The 16,300-nt window shown below is 39.6% G+C and overlaps 1 protein-coding gene across 20 annotated transcripts in view; it reads right to left on the reverse strand.

Moving 5' to 3' along the window:
* The window catches only part of magi1a (membrane associated guanylate kinase, WW and PDZ domain containing 1a), a 105,996-nt gene continuing 89,696 nt past the window's right edge, over positions 1-16,300 (reverse strand). For 16 of the 20 annotated variants that reach the window (XM_058388810.1, XM_058388826.1, XM_058388825.1 and 13 more), the window contains 9 exons: positions 13,932-14,023; positions 13,224-13,416; positions 12,451-12,774; positions 11,071-11,277; positions 9,206-9,293; positions 8,848-8,902; positions 7,776-7,919; positions 6,392-6,530; positions 1-3,035 (listed from right to left, as the gene is read on the reverse strand). In XM_058388810.1, the coding sequence (XP_058244793.1) occupies positions 2,050-3,035; positions 6,392-6,530; positions 7,776-7,919; positions 8,848-8,902; positions 9,206-9,293; positions 11,071-11,277; positions 12,451-12,774; positions 13,224-13,416; positions 13,932-14,023 (2,228 nt within the window). In that variant the 3' untranslated portion in view covers positions 1-2,049. Of the gene's footprint in view, positions 3,036-4,615; positions 4,705-6,391; positions 6,531-7,775; positions 7,920-8,847; positions 8,903-9,205; positions 9,294-11,070; positions 11,278-12,450; positions 12,775-13,223; positions 13,417-13,931; positions 14,024-16,300 lie in introns of all 20 variants that reach the window. The other 4 variants (XM_058388827.1, XM_058388829.1, XM_058388820.1 and 1 more) reach the window with 4 other exon arrangements.

The raw sequence follows: 16,300 nt of genomic DNA on the forward strand, positions 1-16,300 counted from the left end.
GGATTTTATGAATTTGTATGGAAAACTTTATTTGATAATAAAAATAGCATTCACAGACTTCTTTTTGATAGCTACATATACATTGCGATCCATTTGAAGGAGGAAAGAAAAAAGAAAAAAAAAGCTTTACTGGATAGGTCAACATCTACTTGTACTTAGACTAACGTTATGTATAGCTTCATGAGTCAAATAAAGCTATGGACAATGTAGTATCTATATATGCATAGTGTTTCATAAAAAAGATTGGCCCATATACATGTACTGCTTTCATTTACACAGAAAAAGCATCGAAGTCCAGAGAACAATGCAGATTGACCACAGACAGTATACAAGTGCTATACAATAAAAAGGCAGGCTATGCATCACAAGAGATAGTCGGCCCCGTCTCGTTCTCAGATAACGCCTGATCAACCCCAAATCTTTTCCCACCCTGAACAAAAAAAAACAAACAAAAACAAAACAGATCGGTCGGTCGTCTCTGGATTTTGGAAACATGCCTGATTTCGAGTATAAATTACACATATTATCTATAACTCACCGCCTCTGCATGAGGAGTATAAACATACCATATCATGTTCCTCAAGATGGAGGGCTCTCATAAATTCTCTTTTGTACAAGAAAAGGCAACGGTCTCATCTTTTCCACAGGCTGCTATTACTTACATACAGTAGTAAAAGTCTGTACACACGACAGTGGCTGACAGGTTAGTGGTTCCATACAGTACTATGAAGATGGCAGCGATGCAACTTGCTGTGTTTTCCGTCGACATGTTTAGAGACTTCATGTTGGCTTGTCAAATTCGGAAATGTTTATATACACAGGCACAAAAAAATGCATTCATACACGCAGACACGCATAGCTCAGCGTTAATCATACTCCAGTGCAAAGACATGGAATGGCTCAGGTGGACAGACTGTACCACATCTGCCCGAGGTTCAGGACTTCCTTAAGGTTTATGTTTGTTACTTCAAGGCTTGCTCTCTGATTTCAAACTGAGGAAGGCATCTACAGACGCCAAGATATCTTTGCTAAGCCCTGAAAACCTACGAATGACCGTAAAAAAAAACGTTCCATATTTGCTAGGGTCAAATCTTGTCAGCTGTGGGGTTTTATTTTTTTTTGACTGGCTTCATGGTAGACACAATCTTATCATATTGTTCCTTCACTCCTTGCTGATGAATAACAGCCACGAATTTCGAATAACGTTATGGATTAGAAATTTGGCTTGTTCAGGTCAAAGGGGAATTATGGGTAGAGCAGCACTCTGGCCCTGTGCAGCAGTCCACAGCAATCGACAGAGAACTTCAGTCAGATAATCACACACAGTAGATCAAGCAACAGAATTTCACTGAGGGAGGAGAAACCATCTTATTCACTTCATTTATGTGCCAAATTAAAAAAAATAAATACACTTTAAATATATTACTTCATTAGACAGTAGCATCATAGTTTGTATATAATTTTTTTTTTTTTTTTTTTAAATTTGCCTTCACTTGAGATGATCACGCACATATGTAAACACATGTATTCATCCATAAAATGTACAAACACCCTTGTGCTCTGGTCTGCTAAAATTGCAGGTATGAGAAATATATAGGACACGTAGCATTAAAAAAAAAAAAAAACAATAAAAAAATGACTTAAAAAATGAAATGAAAGTTAACAGAGGGGGGAAAAAAAAAGTGCTCTCTTGACTGATCTGACACCAATTTGCACAAAACCCCACTCTGTGATCAACACAACACTGTAGAGATTTAAAACAAACAAAGAAACAAACAGACAAAATGAATAAAGTAGACATAAGATTGTTCTGTTGCTGTGTTTGTGGCTGGTCTGCAGAATTTTCTAGTCCTGGGATAAAATGTGCAGACATAAAATAAGTCGACTGTGCAATCAATTCATCAATTTATCAACCCACCAATCAAGGAATCAGTCACTCCACTGACCATTCATTCAATCAAACAGTCACCTCATTGGGTCTTTTAAAAGCAGTATGATATTATCAGCTATCCAGCTGTGTGAGTGTTTATGGTTATGGGTTTCCCGTGCTCAGATGCTGAGGTCGGCTTGGTTCTCTTTGTAAAGCCGTCTCTTGGACTGGGGAATCGAGATGGTGCTGTTGGCTTTCATGGCGTTGTAGTAATCCTTCAGCCTGGGAGCGGCCGCCTCTTCAAGGTAACTGCTATTGCTGCTGCTGTCTGATTCTCTCCGGTAGCGTCTCTGTGGTGTGCCATTGCTCCAAAACCTCTCCTCCCGCTCGCAGGAAGAAAGCCCATTCTTTAGGCCGTTATTGGGTCTCTCTGGAGTGGAGGTGAGGTAGCCCTCTTCTTGGTAGCTCCGGCTGGGTGTCTGCGGCTGCCATTTCTGCTGGGGCTGGAAATGCCTTTCTGGTGTTCCAATCTGTCGGCTGAAAGTGTGATTAGAACCATGGGAGACTTGTTCTGGAGAATAATCACGTTGTGAGCGCTCTGCTCGTCGGTCCATGGATTTTGCCCTACGCCGGTCTGGAGAGGAGGCATTTTTACGCGATGGGGAGCGATCCAAAGAGCCGCGGCGTGTTTTTGTGCCTTTCCTTCTCTCCGGGGAACGATGGCGGCCTCGAGCTTCCCGGTCTGCGGGCTTCTTCCCGAAGCCACTCTCTTTCCTCAGCGTCTTGAAGAGCTTGGCGATGCCGCTTTCCGACTCGGATTTCTTGACTTTCCGGCCAGAGTTCTTCTTGTCGTTTTCGGGGGAACGTGAAGGGGAATGCAAAGGCGAGCGGACACCTCGGGTATTTGCACGATTGTTGCTCCAGGTGTGGTTCTGAGGGTGTTTGGGGTGATGGGTGTGGTCTCTGTACTCCTCCCTACCCAGATCCTTCTCTCGTTCACGCCCTCTACCTCTCTGCCACTGCTCCTGGGACCAGGGGTTTGTGTGGTGTTCTGATGTGTAGCTGTTCTCCAATGGGAGGTGAAAGCGGCCATTGGGCAACAGCGTTCTCACTTCCGGAATATTTTGTGGCCCGGGTGGGGCAGGGTACCCGTCATTGGGCCCGTCTGCAAAGGAGAATATTTGCCATTTAAATTACTTAGACAACAACTGTAGTAAATCACTTGACATAGTTATATCTCATGTTTTAAGCACTGACAATATTCCAAACATGAAATGTTTTGTCGGTCAAATCCCCTTAAATAAAAATGAGCTTAAATCTCATTTTAAGAAAATATTCAATGTCTAACTGATCATATATGCTTAAAACAAGATACATGTTGGCATTTGTTATTATTTGATGCCACATAAGTTCATGCTGGTTGCTAGTGCTCCAGTAACAATGTGATGTTATTCTTGAGAGCAAAGAAAAGAAAAACATTCTGACACAAATCTTGCACAGATCCATCACAGACAAATAACAGAACATTCATGCAATGTGGGAAAACACACTGTGTAAAGCCTTGTGACTTAAAAAAAAACAAAAAAAAAACCACAATTTCACTTTCCATACTCAACCTTATATAGAGGTTACGGATACACAGAGGAAAGACATAAGCAGAGGAACTTGCTACGACTGTCACACAGAAACTTGATCAAATCCATACTATGTACATTTACCAATCGACACCAGCAGGCACTGCAAACATGCTCTTAATGAATATGAACTCTAACTAACTGCCTGACACTATAAAAACAAGACCTAATAAGCTTATATAATACTTTTGTTTCTTTATGACAACTAATAATTGCTATATCATGGGCAATTAAACCGCTATAAAGCGATATTTCGTGAATCATTAAATATGAATCAGTCCTGTGTAGTCAATAGTCTTTCTACTGTCAATATTATTATATATAATCATAGCATTAATTAACCAATGATGAATAATCCAGTTGTTAATTACACTGTTAATACTAACGTTGTTACAGCTCAGGATAATTATTCATTGTTTTTTTTCTTGTAAATATTTTTTATAAACGTTACTATGTCATTTATTAATAGTCATAGTAAATCTTACTATAGTAAGAGTAACGTAAAGTGTTACCGCCACTATTTCTTTTGTATTAAATATTATATAGTAAGGACTTGCTTGTAGTTTCTAATGCTTGGGCTAGAATCCTAGACGTATGGCTTAAAGATGTTTCAGAACAATTAGTAGCACTTCCATGATATTTAGACTTAATTGAACTAACACCTTTTTCTAGTATGAATGTGCTAGCTAATATGTGGCAACAATATGAAAAAATATGTAAATTGTTTGTGTTACACTTTTGGCGTAAAGACTAAACTAAACTACAGGTATAGCTGACAACAATCTCAGTTAAGAGTATGGTAACAAACATAAACATCATCATCATCATCATAAACATCAATATCAACATCGTCTTCACGAGCATTATGCCGACATGCACCTGTGAGCTGAAATGCAACTGCATGAATCCATACTGCTTTATGGATCCCAGCAATGGGTCAGCGGTCAGTGCAGTGTATTATGGGTAAAAGAGCATGGTGGCAAGATGAAAGCGCAGCAAAGGTGAGGTGGTGTGGCGTGGTGAGGGGCTGGGATGGTGTAAGCAAAAATCCACAGGCTTTATAACGAGCATGACAGGGAGGATTCACAAATACAAATGGCGCGCTACAAACCGTGGTCTGGTTTTGGCCCATTAGGTAGAAGCAGGGCTCTCCTAGTTTATCATTCCTTAGACATGAAGCGAGATGGGGAGCCATCATCGCTGAGGCAGAGAAAGACAGAGAGCCCAGCAAAAAATGAGAAAGAGCAGAGATACACAAAGAAGAGAAGATACAGAGGAGAAATCTTTAGATTTTCAGTAACGACAGAGAAAACAGAGAGCTGTTGAATTTGGATTTTATGAGTTATCCCAGGTGTGCATCGGGACCAGGATTAAAAAAAACAAACAAAAACAAATGAAAAAGGATGCAGTCAGATATGAGAAAGAAAGGTCATGTTGATTAATATAGAAGTGTAGGCTTCACTGTGCATGGTGTAAATTCTGCTTTACTCATTTGTGGTTTGAATTCCTCATCTGACTATATGATGGGAAATAGAACCAGCTACAGGCTAGATTATATTTGGTGTTAGCTATGTGCACCAGATCACTGTTGTGTCTTAAATCGCATACTTATGCAAACTGTTATGGAGTACTAACACTTACTGGTGTTACTATTACAGGTAGCGTGTGATCTCTTCAAATTTAACAAAAATTGTGGACTTTCCAGATAATAATAATAATAATAATAATAATAAAAATAATAATAATAATAATAATAATAATAACATAATATGTTGTATTATATTATAGAATTATTATTATTTATATTTATAATAATTATGTTATTTCGATTATTATTTCGAGAGCTTTTGCCGTGAGACAATGCTCATGACAACAATCATGATGACAGTGGAGAGGTTTTAAAAGAATCAGAGTCTGTTTAATGGGTCAGAGAATTAAAATATTTGAATGCGATTTGGAAATCAGACAGAGAGGGATGTTTTGGCTCTGATGTGCCATCTAGTGGATATCGCTTTTAATCCTCCAGATTACAATAAGTGTTGTCGTATTGCAGCTGCTCCTGAATGCGCAAATCAGGCTTCATAAATAAACTGGCCTTAAGGTCGCAGATACGCCGCAGCAGAAAATTGTTCCTGCGTTTGGGAGATTGCGAGTTTCAATCCTGAAGGTATATTGCACGGTACAAAAATAACTGCGGGAGTGAAAAAAGAAACAGTCCCATGCACACCTCTAATACCAGATGAACACCGTTCTCTTTAAAATAGCCTAATGGCACAAACAGGGAGACACTGCAGGCAAAAAGAAACTTGCAAATTGTATTTTTATAAGATAACAAAGAATAGCATTTCTGTTACAAAATTACAGCTGTTAAAGAATATGAAATTACCGGGTCTTTAATTGTTTTTGTATTTTGCATTTAAAAAGTTTAGCTTTATTGCAGCCTTAAAGATTTATGTATTCCTACATGCTTGATTAACTGCATAAATAAAACCTGGTCAATATTTTTAACTACTGAAATATTTTGTCAATAAACATGTAGTGTTGACTACTGACTTAAAAATAACATATTTGATAAACTGTACTGCATTTTTATCCTCCACATTTTTGTGTAAGTAAAAAGGTAGTTCGGTTCAGATTAAAGGTACATTTAATTTATTATAAATCATAATATAAATTATAAATATAAATGAATTATATTTAAAGAAATTATAAAAATAAAATAGATCAGATAATGAATGTGAATGTTGTGTTCTATTAAAAAAGGTTACCAGACAGTAAACTATACTAGATTAAAATAGATTAGACTTCAAAAAATAATAAATATCTATATATCTATCTATGTACATATATACATATATATATATATAAATAAAAGTTATGTACCCACCATATTCAGGCACAGAGCCATCACCTCTCTTCAAGACCAGTCTCGCTCGTCGACCACCATTCTTGATGAGCTCGATGGCACGAGAATGTTTCATGTTTTTAGTGCTCTCTCCATTAATCTCCAAAATCTCATCTCCTACCTGAAAGCCAGATGATTGTAAACATTAAAACTTACTTCTCCATCGGGTGAAAGTCAGGCATAAGTAAATGCAAGATGAAGAAGAAGAAGAAGAAGAAGAAGAAGAAGAAGCACAAACTAGCTGTCCTCTAGCAGAGCCACCCTTCATAAAAATGAGCACAAATGATTGTATAAGAAAAAACATTTTCTGTTCAAATAACCAGAGAAACGATTTATCTTCGTCCTAGCAAAACACTCATTTACTCTCAAGCATAGAGAGTATGTGGCAAATTCTTTTAGATTAATGCAAACAAACTGTCATTCTTCATTAACCTTTATTTTTTATTTGCTCTCAGTGTGCAGGGATTCTGTTACAGGTGGCTCAAACCATGTGCCGTGTCTCCGGGGTATAAACATGAGGTTGAACAACATGTAACTTTCAACACATGAGAGAGAGATGGTTGTTGACCTCCACAAAAGCAGGTGATCGATGTAACAAGTTGTGAAGGAACCAAGTGAAAGTTTAAGAATTACAGCATTTTAGCTTATTCCTCCTGATCAAAAACAACTCCATAATAACAAGCTGAGATCATCTCATAAAATATACACTGCCTGAACTTCAGCAGAACTACTGGTATCATGTGCTATGATCAAAAGAAACCAAAATGGCTAAAAAGGGAGACAAGGAAATGCATCTGATAGCCAGTGTAAAATACAGTCATCAGACAGAAATACAGATCATTGAGGCTATTTTGTGTTTCATGAAGACTGGTGGCATCAAGAACTGTATAAAGTACAAGGACCCAAAACCTGGTTGTATCTGCCAGGAAGTTCAGACTTGGCTACAGATCCAGCTTTCAATAAGTACTTTTCAGTACTCATTGAAACCCTCTTATGAATTAAAAAGGACCGTAATGACCATCTCTGGATTTGAACCCTAAGGAAACAATGGGCTTAAAGTCCATATATGCGCACACCATGCGTCATTGATGATCCTCTTCAGGGCAGACAAAGCATCAGAAACCAGTGTATTGTGGAAAAAATAAATTAAAGATAACCCATGTTTCATAACAACTTGATTTTTACAAAACCCTATAATGTCCCTGTATATATTTTCACAATGGGTACCAATAAATCTGATGTTTTGGCATGCCACAAATTAAAGGCTAATCTAATGAATTAATATATCGTTACGCCAAAAGTCAAGAATATCTAGCAGGAAGTGGTAACCCTTGACCTCTGACATAAACATGAAGTTCAGTCTCACCCTCATCTTGCCATTTCTCACTGCAGCGCCATCTTCTGCAAGTCTCAACACATACAAGTCCATGTTGTACTCCTTCCCTCCTCTCAGGCTGAAGCCAAAGCCTTTATTGTCTCTCTCAAGGTCCACAGAGTAATACTCAGCATCCTACATTCAAGCACGCACACACACACACACAAAACAAAAATTAAGCTAAAAGCAGTGTCAAGGCTATATGACTGCCTCAATATTGCATCCCACAAGCAAGGACAAGTAGTACATCCTCCCTTATAGGAAGGGCAGTGAGCACATTTTATTCAAATCAAGTTTATTTCTTATTTTTCATTTTTTCGTGCCAGACAAGTTGGTGTAGATATGACTACAGTATCGAACATAGTGTTGGTCCTTGGATGTTCTGGAACAAGTCAGCATGTGGACAGTATGTGTGACTCAAGCAATGCTCAACACACTCCTTGTACCTGAAATCATCGAAACCCATCCTAACACCCACTTGAACTAATAGTGGACTAACTCATATAATGTGTTCATTATGCAAGCTGTATGTTTGACATGCCTAGTCTACATTCACAGACAACTATTTGATTCATATCCTATACTGCCCTCTTGTTTAGTCAGCATGTACTTTCCCATGTCCTGTGTAATGACTGTATATTTTTGCACTGATCTCACACTTGTGTGTATACTGCATTAGGATTTGCACCATGTTCCCAAAAAACACCATTCTGTTCCAGTGAATATGATTTAAATAGATGAATGACGATAAAACCCAACTGTCTTGGCTTGTCTGTCAGTTTCATGAGAACACTCTTTCAGCAACAGTGCTTATATTCTAATACATTCTCGTCTCTGACACATCTGGCAGAGATTCTACGAGCCTCTGGATCTGTACTGGATGGATGAACGCCATTCTTCCTGAAGATATTCCCTCGGTTTGTGTTTTGCTGATGAAAACTTAACTCAACATAGGGGGATTTTACTTTGATTTTTTTTTCCCTGCCAGCCTCAGCATTAATACTACAGGACAAAACAAAGTGACAGGTCAGATCAGCACCTGGGAGAGAAATGTAACACTCACCTGATGAGACATTTGTGTTCCAGGTTGAGGCGGAACCTGTTTCGATTTGTTGTTTCTGCAGGGGAATAAAGATGGATGACTATATACACAACCCTAAAGCAGCCAATCAGTCAGCTTGTCAAAAAATCGAACAAAAGTACTCCATCAGTGCATCAAAGAAGACTATAGCATATATAGTTGTGTATGTTGTTTATGGTGGGTGTGTGTGTGTGTTTCGTAGCCATGAATGTGATTTGATTCAGAAAGGTGTTAAAAACAACAAAGTAATGTGTTTAAGGTTAGTGTTCTGTAATTTGTTCGTAAAAAAAAAAAAAAAAGTGTGTGTATGTGTGGGTCAATGCTTATGCCTCTCACTCACCTGGACTCACTGCTGCTTTGAGGTGTGTGTGTAGTGGTGATTGTGGCAATCTTCTCAGCATTGGTTAGCAGGGCAGCATTTGAAGATTCTTTTTTAGAGACAGAAAAATCCACGATAAGTGAGTTTCTTAAATTGTTTTAGCAGAGTTATAAACTATATGAACAAATGAAATAAATCATTCCTCAAAGTCCATAGGAAAATAAACCCTGCTTTAAAATAATGAGTAAATAATCTTTAGATTTCAGAGGATGATTACTCGTACACTGAGCTCAGAAGTACAGATGCCTTGACTTTCTCCTACTCCACTTCTCTCCATCTCCATTATTCCCTACACGCACTCTGTCTCCGCTTGCTCTGGTAGCCTGCAATAGGTTCTCTCTTGCGGTCTCTCCCTCTGTATTCCCCAGCGGTGACAGCGATAAAAATAGCTGCTCCTGTTGACGTATTTAATACAAACTGCCATCCTCTTGCATGTGTGTGTGTGTGTGCGTGTGTATGTGTGTGTGCAGTCAACAATCCTACAGCTAAAACTCATTCTCGCAGTGCAGCACAACCTATCCTCTTATTTGCACAGAGATATTTATGAGCTGGACAGTTGAAAGGCAGTGCACACACACTCTTACTGGCCCACGCTCATCTAATCAGCAGACTCCAGGAGCCGCACTGTTGTGCTGCTTGAATGACCATGTACATCTCTAATTCTTCCTATTTTTTCCCCTTCTCTTTTTGTTAATAACACGACACTGCACTGAAACTTTGGAAGGTTCTACTATTTAATTGCACTGTTTAATAACGACTCTAAATAACGTATCTAATTCTGCAGTGTTGAATATTGTGTCATTTCTGTGAATACTGATGAGATCCAGATTGATCTGAGATCTAAAGTGGTTCTTGGATAGCCTGGTGCTAACACAAAGCAAAAGACTTGGTTCTTGGCAGGCAAAATTGTTTCAGTTCTGCTTATGAAATGCTGCAGTGACATCTGGGCCTTATATGCAGCATCATTACATCACCTTAACAACAGCTTGAGAAACTCATTTGTTTTAATGACCATCAGTATAACAAGTCATGAGTGGTGGGGGTGTGGGGGGATTATGAGTGTTTAAGATCATTGTTAGAAAAAGAAATTATTACAAACGTGAATCAGTAGTTTCAGGTGGAAACAACCATTTTAAGTGCAACAGGCTACACAGAGCTACACTGTTAGAACTGTACAATGATTCCTTTGAGCTGCTCCACATACAACGCTGAAGCCATTAAACATATACGAGATTCTTATGTAATCATTGTCTACTAAACCCTAGAGGATTTAAAGGATCTCCTAGCTTCTCAGTGAGAAGTAACATGTGTAAAAGCCTCTAAAGATGTTACTACATTTATGCCATGCAATATACTCTCATATAAAGGTTCAGCTTTAAAACCAGTGGCAACCAGGAGCGTTTAACAAAATAAAAGGTTTTATGAAACTTCTCAGTGGATGTGCATTACAGTGTTGCTTGAATCATGAAAACTGGCCATCCTAAGATGTGTTTACTGATTACCTTCTATATATAATCTAAAATAGATATAGATAGATATATTTAGATATAATCTAAAATTAGAGGCCTCTTTGAGATATGATATTAGAAAAGTCATGTCTGATTTCAGGTTTTGTCTTTAAGCTAATAAATGATTTTAGGGAGGAATAAAATAATCTTCTTTGACAATTTAACTTTTCAGTAGGTGATGAAATAAAAGGGATTCTCCTATTTAAGTAGAACTGATTGTTTGTCATATAAAGTTTTGTTCCACTGTGTCAATAATGAAAGTGGATATTTGTGCTTTAGAAGGTCCATAAATGTGATAATGCATGTTTTACAACTCACCATCTCCTGGGATGATGCGCAGTGTGACTGTGTTCCCAGCCTCTTTGATCAGGTTGACAATGTCGGAGTGGGATTTGTTGGTTATGGAGCAGCCGTTGACGGCGAGGATGCGATCGCCCACCTTCAGTTTCCCACAGCGATCCGCCGGACTGGCCTCGATGATCCGTCCTATTTTATGGGGCATGGCCACACAAGCGTTTCCAGCTGCTGCATTAACAGCAGTGTGTGTGTGTGTGTGTGTGTGTGTGTATGATGAGGACAGGAAGGCACATGGTGATAAGGCATCAGAGTAACAAGAGCACAGCAATGAATAGAAAGATGTTTGGTAGTTTGTGACAGAGACCATGATTTGTTTCCCGAGGTTGAAGAAACAGAGAAAAGGGGAAAAAGAGGAGAAAAATAGAAGAGCAGAATTAATTCACCAAGCAACCTTGCCAAATTCTCTCATAACAGTCATCATCCAATCGAATAATCTAGTCAAATCAGGCTCCAGTTAATTGGACATGTAATTAAGCTGGTAGCAAGAGGCAAATCACTGCAAGTCATTACTCAGGTGGAACAGAGCTCTCATCCCCCAATGCTGTAGAGACGTGTGCATCTTTCATTTTATGTTCTGTGCATGCATAGCTTTAAATCAAACAGCTGGCTGATGTATAGGAGTGGGTGAGGAGGTGTAGTGGTGTAAATCATGACTAGAGTGTTTGTGTGTGCATGTGTGTGGTGGAAGACATAAATAACTGTCATGGAAAACAACACTAATCAGAGTATCACCTGTGTCAGCAGCACTTCTTGACATTTTTACACGTATATGCTTGTGCACACACAGGTCTATTCACTTTGAAAGACTAAAAGACTATAGACACAGTTAGTGAAGTGAACTGTCTTTTTTTTTTTTACTTATGCCACAATGTATGTATAAGTTTTATATGACCACAACCACACACACACACAAACGCACACACCCCCCTAGCAGTCCCAAAGCACAGACCCTGCAGAAACACAGCATCTGCTCTGAGGCCCATTTAAACACTCATCAATTACCTATGATTTAGCCTACGATAATGAGATCATTATCGTTCTCCACAGAAGTCTGATGGTAGCTGGGCTATCAGGAAGACCTTGTGGTGACAATGCAGCAGTAGATCACGCACATGTACTCATACCCACAGTCTTTTGCCCTCCAGCTACCAATTCGGCTATCCAACTACCGCTCTCTAATTGACATTATTTCATTGCTCACAGAAGTGGTGAGGCCAGCTATGAACTCCACTTGGTAAACAGAGATTCTGCACTCGCTGAAAAATGTGTGAATGTGTGACGGTGATGCACTATGTGTATATAAAGTACACACACACACACACATTCACAATGTGCTCTTACCGAATGTAGTGCCGGCATCAGGCCGTGACACAGATGAGACAATGACAAAACCGAAGCCTTCGTTCTCGCCCCTCTGGATCTCTACATCATACGGCTGTAGGGCAGTGGGTACTGCGGGCACCACGGCGGGCACCACAGCACTGCCGCTTCCTCCTCCACCACCGCTACCTATGCCACTGGTGGAGCCTGAGCCTGAGCTGACTGTGTTCAAGGAGTTCTGGCTACCCTGCGGCGTGCGCTTCTCCTCAGTCAGAGATGGTGCCTGAGTGCTGCTGTGGTGAGACGAGGCAGGGGACGGAGGCACGTCTCCCTCACTCTTACACACTGCACACAAGATACAAAAAATTTCTGTGAAATGATAACGCATTGGACCAAGAGCATTAACGTAAACCTTGCCAGAACAACTGTCACAAAAAAATGAATGGATACCTAACCAGAATGGAGCATTCGACATGTCCTGGGGCACTATTTTATGTAAATTAGCAGTTGATGTAAAAATAAAATGGTTTAGCACATAATATCTAGCTGGTTCTGATAGATGAGGTCTAGGAGAGGTGACAACAGTCTACAGTCAGTAATATGATATAAAATAACATAAACTGAGCTGAGAAATTTCCAGTAAAGTGTAGGAATAAGCTGGATGTGCCTAATAAATGAGCAACAATGTGTATGTACCTTCTATATGTACAAATCTTTCAGAATTGTGAGTGCTGAAATCAACTTGGAAGGCATCAGTTCTACCTAGAAGGTAGTGTGTAAATATTTGTGTGTACCTCCGTAGCTTGTTTTGCGGCGGACTGTGAGATTGACGTGGCCCTGTTTGGCCGCCTGCTGCATTAGCTGCACCACCAGCTGGTGGGATTTGCCCACCACAGCCGTTCCGTCCACACATATCAGCTCATCCCCAGAGCGCAGGCGTCCATCCTCATCTGCCGCACCATACTTCACTATGTGGCCAATGTAGATCTAATACATGAATAACACACACAGACACACACACACTGCCTTATGATCGCTTTCTTCTGTTATTAACACACTTCCTGAGATCTGTCATAATCAAATAAATGTGCTATGTTAAGCATTATCTAGGTGAGTTGCCATAAACATAAAGCTCATGTCTGGACAAGCAAACTCAGACTATAGATCTGTCTTTGAATAAAAAGTGTTATAAGTGGTATTTCTGTTGAATTTTAATTAGTTTCTAAGAATATAGATTCCTCGCTTTCAGGAGCAGTGGAACAGGCTATGGGTTACAGCTCAGAGGGTTGATGGTTCAAGCCCCAGCACTGCTGGACTCTCGGGCAAGGTCCATAACCCTCTCTGATCCAGGGCAGCCATATCATGGCTGAGTCTGAGCTCTGACACTAACTTACCACCAAGCAAAAAAAAACAAAAAACCTTCACTGCGCTGTGAAGTATATGTGAAAGATAAAGGAATCTTCTTATACTTATACAACAGCATGAGTGTGTGAGAGTCTCACCGGTTCTCCAGGTTCGTTCCCACCAAGGATCCTAAAACCGAATCCTGTGTCTTTTCTCCAGAGGAAGATGTCTTGTTCTTGAGAATCTGGCACTGAAATACACAATGATCAGTAATTTATGAATTAATTAAAGCTATTATTATTAATGATGTTAATGTTAATGACTATATATTGTCATTAACATAACAATGCAACATAAGCCATGATGCAATATGCGGGAAGTAACAAATCAACAGGTCTAAAGACAACAAAATAATATAAAAGATCACAATAAAGGCTTCCCAGCCTTGAAAACACACATACACACTCCTTGTTCCCTTTGCTCTCATTCTCAAACACATACCCTAATGCATATGTTCTCTGTCTCTCTAGAGAACTGAAAATGGGGTCAGAGAGAAAGTGTTGGAAAAGGAGAAGACAAAAATGAAGCTAGAATAGAAAGCTGTTCTACCTGTTATTATTACTAACTAAACAATATAAATGTACCAATAAACATAGATTAACTGGCCACTTTATTAGGAACGCTATACTAATACTGGGTAAAGCCTCCCGTTGCTTTAAAACATTCTTCATGGTATGGATTCCACAAGATGTTAGAAGCATTTCTTTGAGATTCTGGTCCATGTGGATATGATTGCATCATGCAATTCCTGTACTTTCATGATGTGAATCTCCCGTTCTATCACATCCCAAAGGTGGTAGATCCATTGACTAGATAGACCACTGTACACTGACCTCATTGTCATGTTCATGAAAGTGATGCTTTTTGCTTTGTGACATGGTGCATTATCACTCTGGATGTAGCCATTAGAAGATGGTAAATTGTGGCCATAAAGGAATGCACATGATCAGCAACAATACTCAAATAGTCTGTGGCAATCAAGCAATGATTGATTGGAATTAACAGGCCCAAAGTGTGCCAAGAAAATATTCCCCACACCATTACACAACCTCCACTAGCCTGGACAATTGCGGTCGATGGTGTTCCACTGCAGCCTCAGCTCTTTGTTCTTGGCCGACAGAAGTGGAACCTGAAGTGGTCTTCTACAATTGTAATTCAAATGCCTCAAGGTTTGACATGTTGTGCACTCTGAGATGCTTTTCTTTAGTGCTTATTTGTTGCATTGTGGGTCTTTATGGGGTATTTATCTAATTGTGTAGCTCAATAGTGCAATATTGCAATAGTTTAGCTATTTTAAAAAAAAATCTAAATTATCATGTATTTTTATCATTATCCCTTAAGTGCGAAAAGAGGTAAATACACTTGTGGGCATGACTGGCCATATTGGGAAGGCGAAAAAGAGACTCTCATGGATTTCAGTCCAAAAGTGTAAGAATGCCAGGCTGGTAGGGGAATTAAACTGGCACTGATTCAAGAACACGTGTGTGAATGACTGTGAGGTGGACAAAGGTTCAGCAGATGGGTCCCAATTCCCACGTCTCATTAGCCTGCCCCTTGGCCTTTACCTGGTCCAATCAGGCGTCACACTAAGCAACAGGGGCAGGATCTAAGCCAATCAGAATGCAAGGCACAAGTTTCCACATGGACGAACAGCAAAATGCCCCCCACAGGAAGCTCAGCACGAGTTGTTTAAAAAGCTTGTCGAAAGCGCCTGGCCGACGCCCCAAAACCCAGCGCCGATCGTTTAACTGTCCTAGCTGCTCCTTGCAGATCATTTAACAGGCCTGACTGGGTGCTGGCAGCATCAGTGGACACTCGGAAGGTACCAAATGCTGCTATTAGTGAACAATCTGCCATGCAGAACATACATGTGCGCACACACACACACACACACACAGCTGAACTTATTCTGACCTGAGCTGAGAAAGAGCAACAATACAGTTCCAGATGAATTATAGATGACAGAGTGCACACTTTAAATTTTCATAACTCTTGCAAACAGCATGAGTGGCATATAGAAAGGAAAATATATCTCCACCTACAGACTGCCTTTTCAGTTGACCACAATTAGTAAATGAATCCTCATCTTTATGGTTGGCACTTCATATCCATACATTTCAACCTTTGAACATTCCTGCTCTGTGTTTATCCACTGAAGGATTATAAAATAGATAGCCAATCATGCTTTATATATTTAACCAGCTATTTTGGTGTGATGAACAGCCACTCAAGACACGGGATTTCATCACATCTTCAGAGTTGAGCCTTGCTTCTCATATCGTCTCTACTAATGTGTGGGAGGACGTGCAAGGGTCATACATAATGTATAAAAGAGTTACAGAAAGGCAGAGCGTGAGAGAGAGAGAGAGAGAGAGAGAGTGGGCAGTTATGAGACCTCATTAGTAGTAAGAGTTTCTATATCAAAAACGTATCTCATACAAACAAGCACAGAAAGAGAATATTAATT

This window comes from Hemibagrus wyckioides, linkage group LG05, assembly GCF_019097595.1.
Source record: "Hemibagrus wyckioides isolate EC202008001 linkage group LG05, SWU_Hwy_1.0, whole genome shotgun sequence".
Lineage (NCBI taxonomy): Eukaryota > Metazoa > Chordata > Actinopteri > Siluriformes > Bagridae > Hemibagrus > Hemibagrus wyckioides.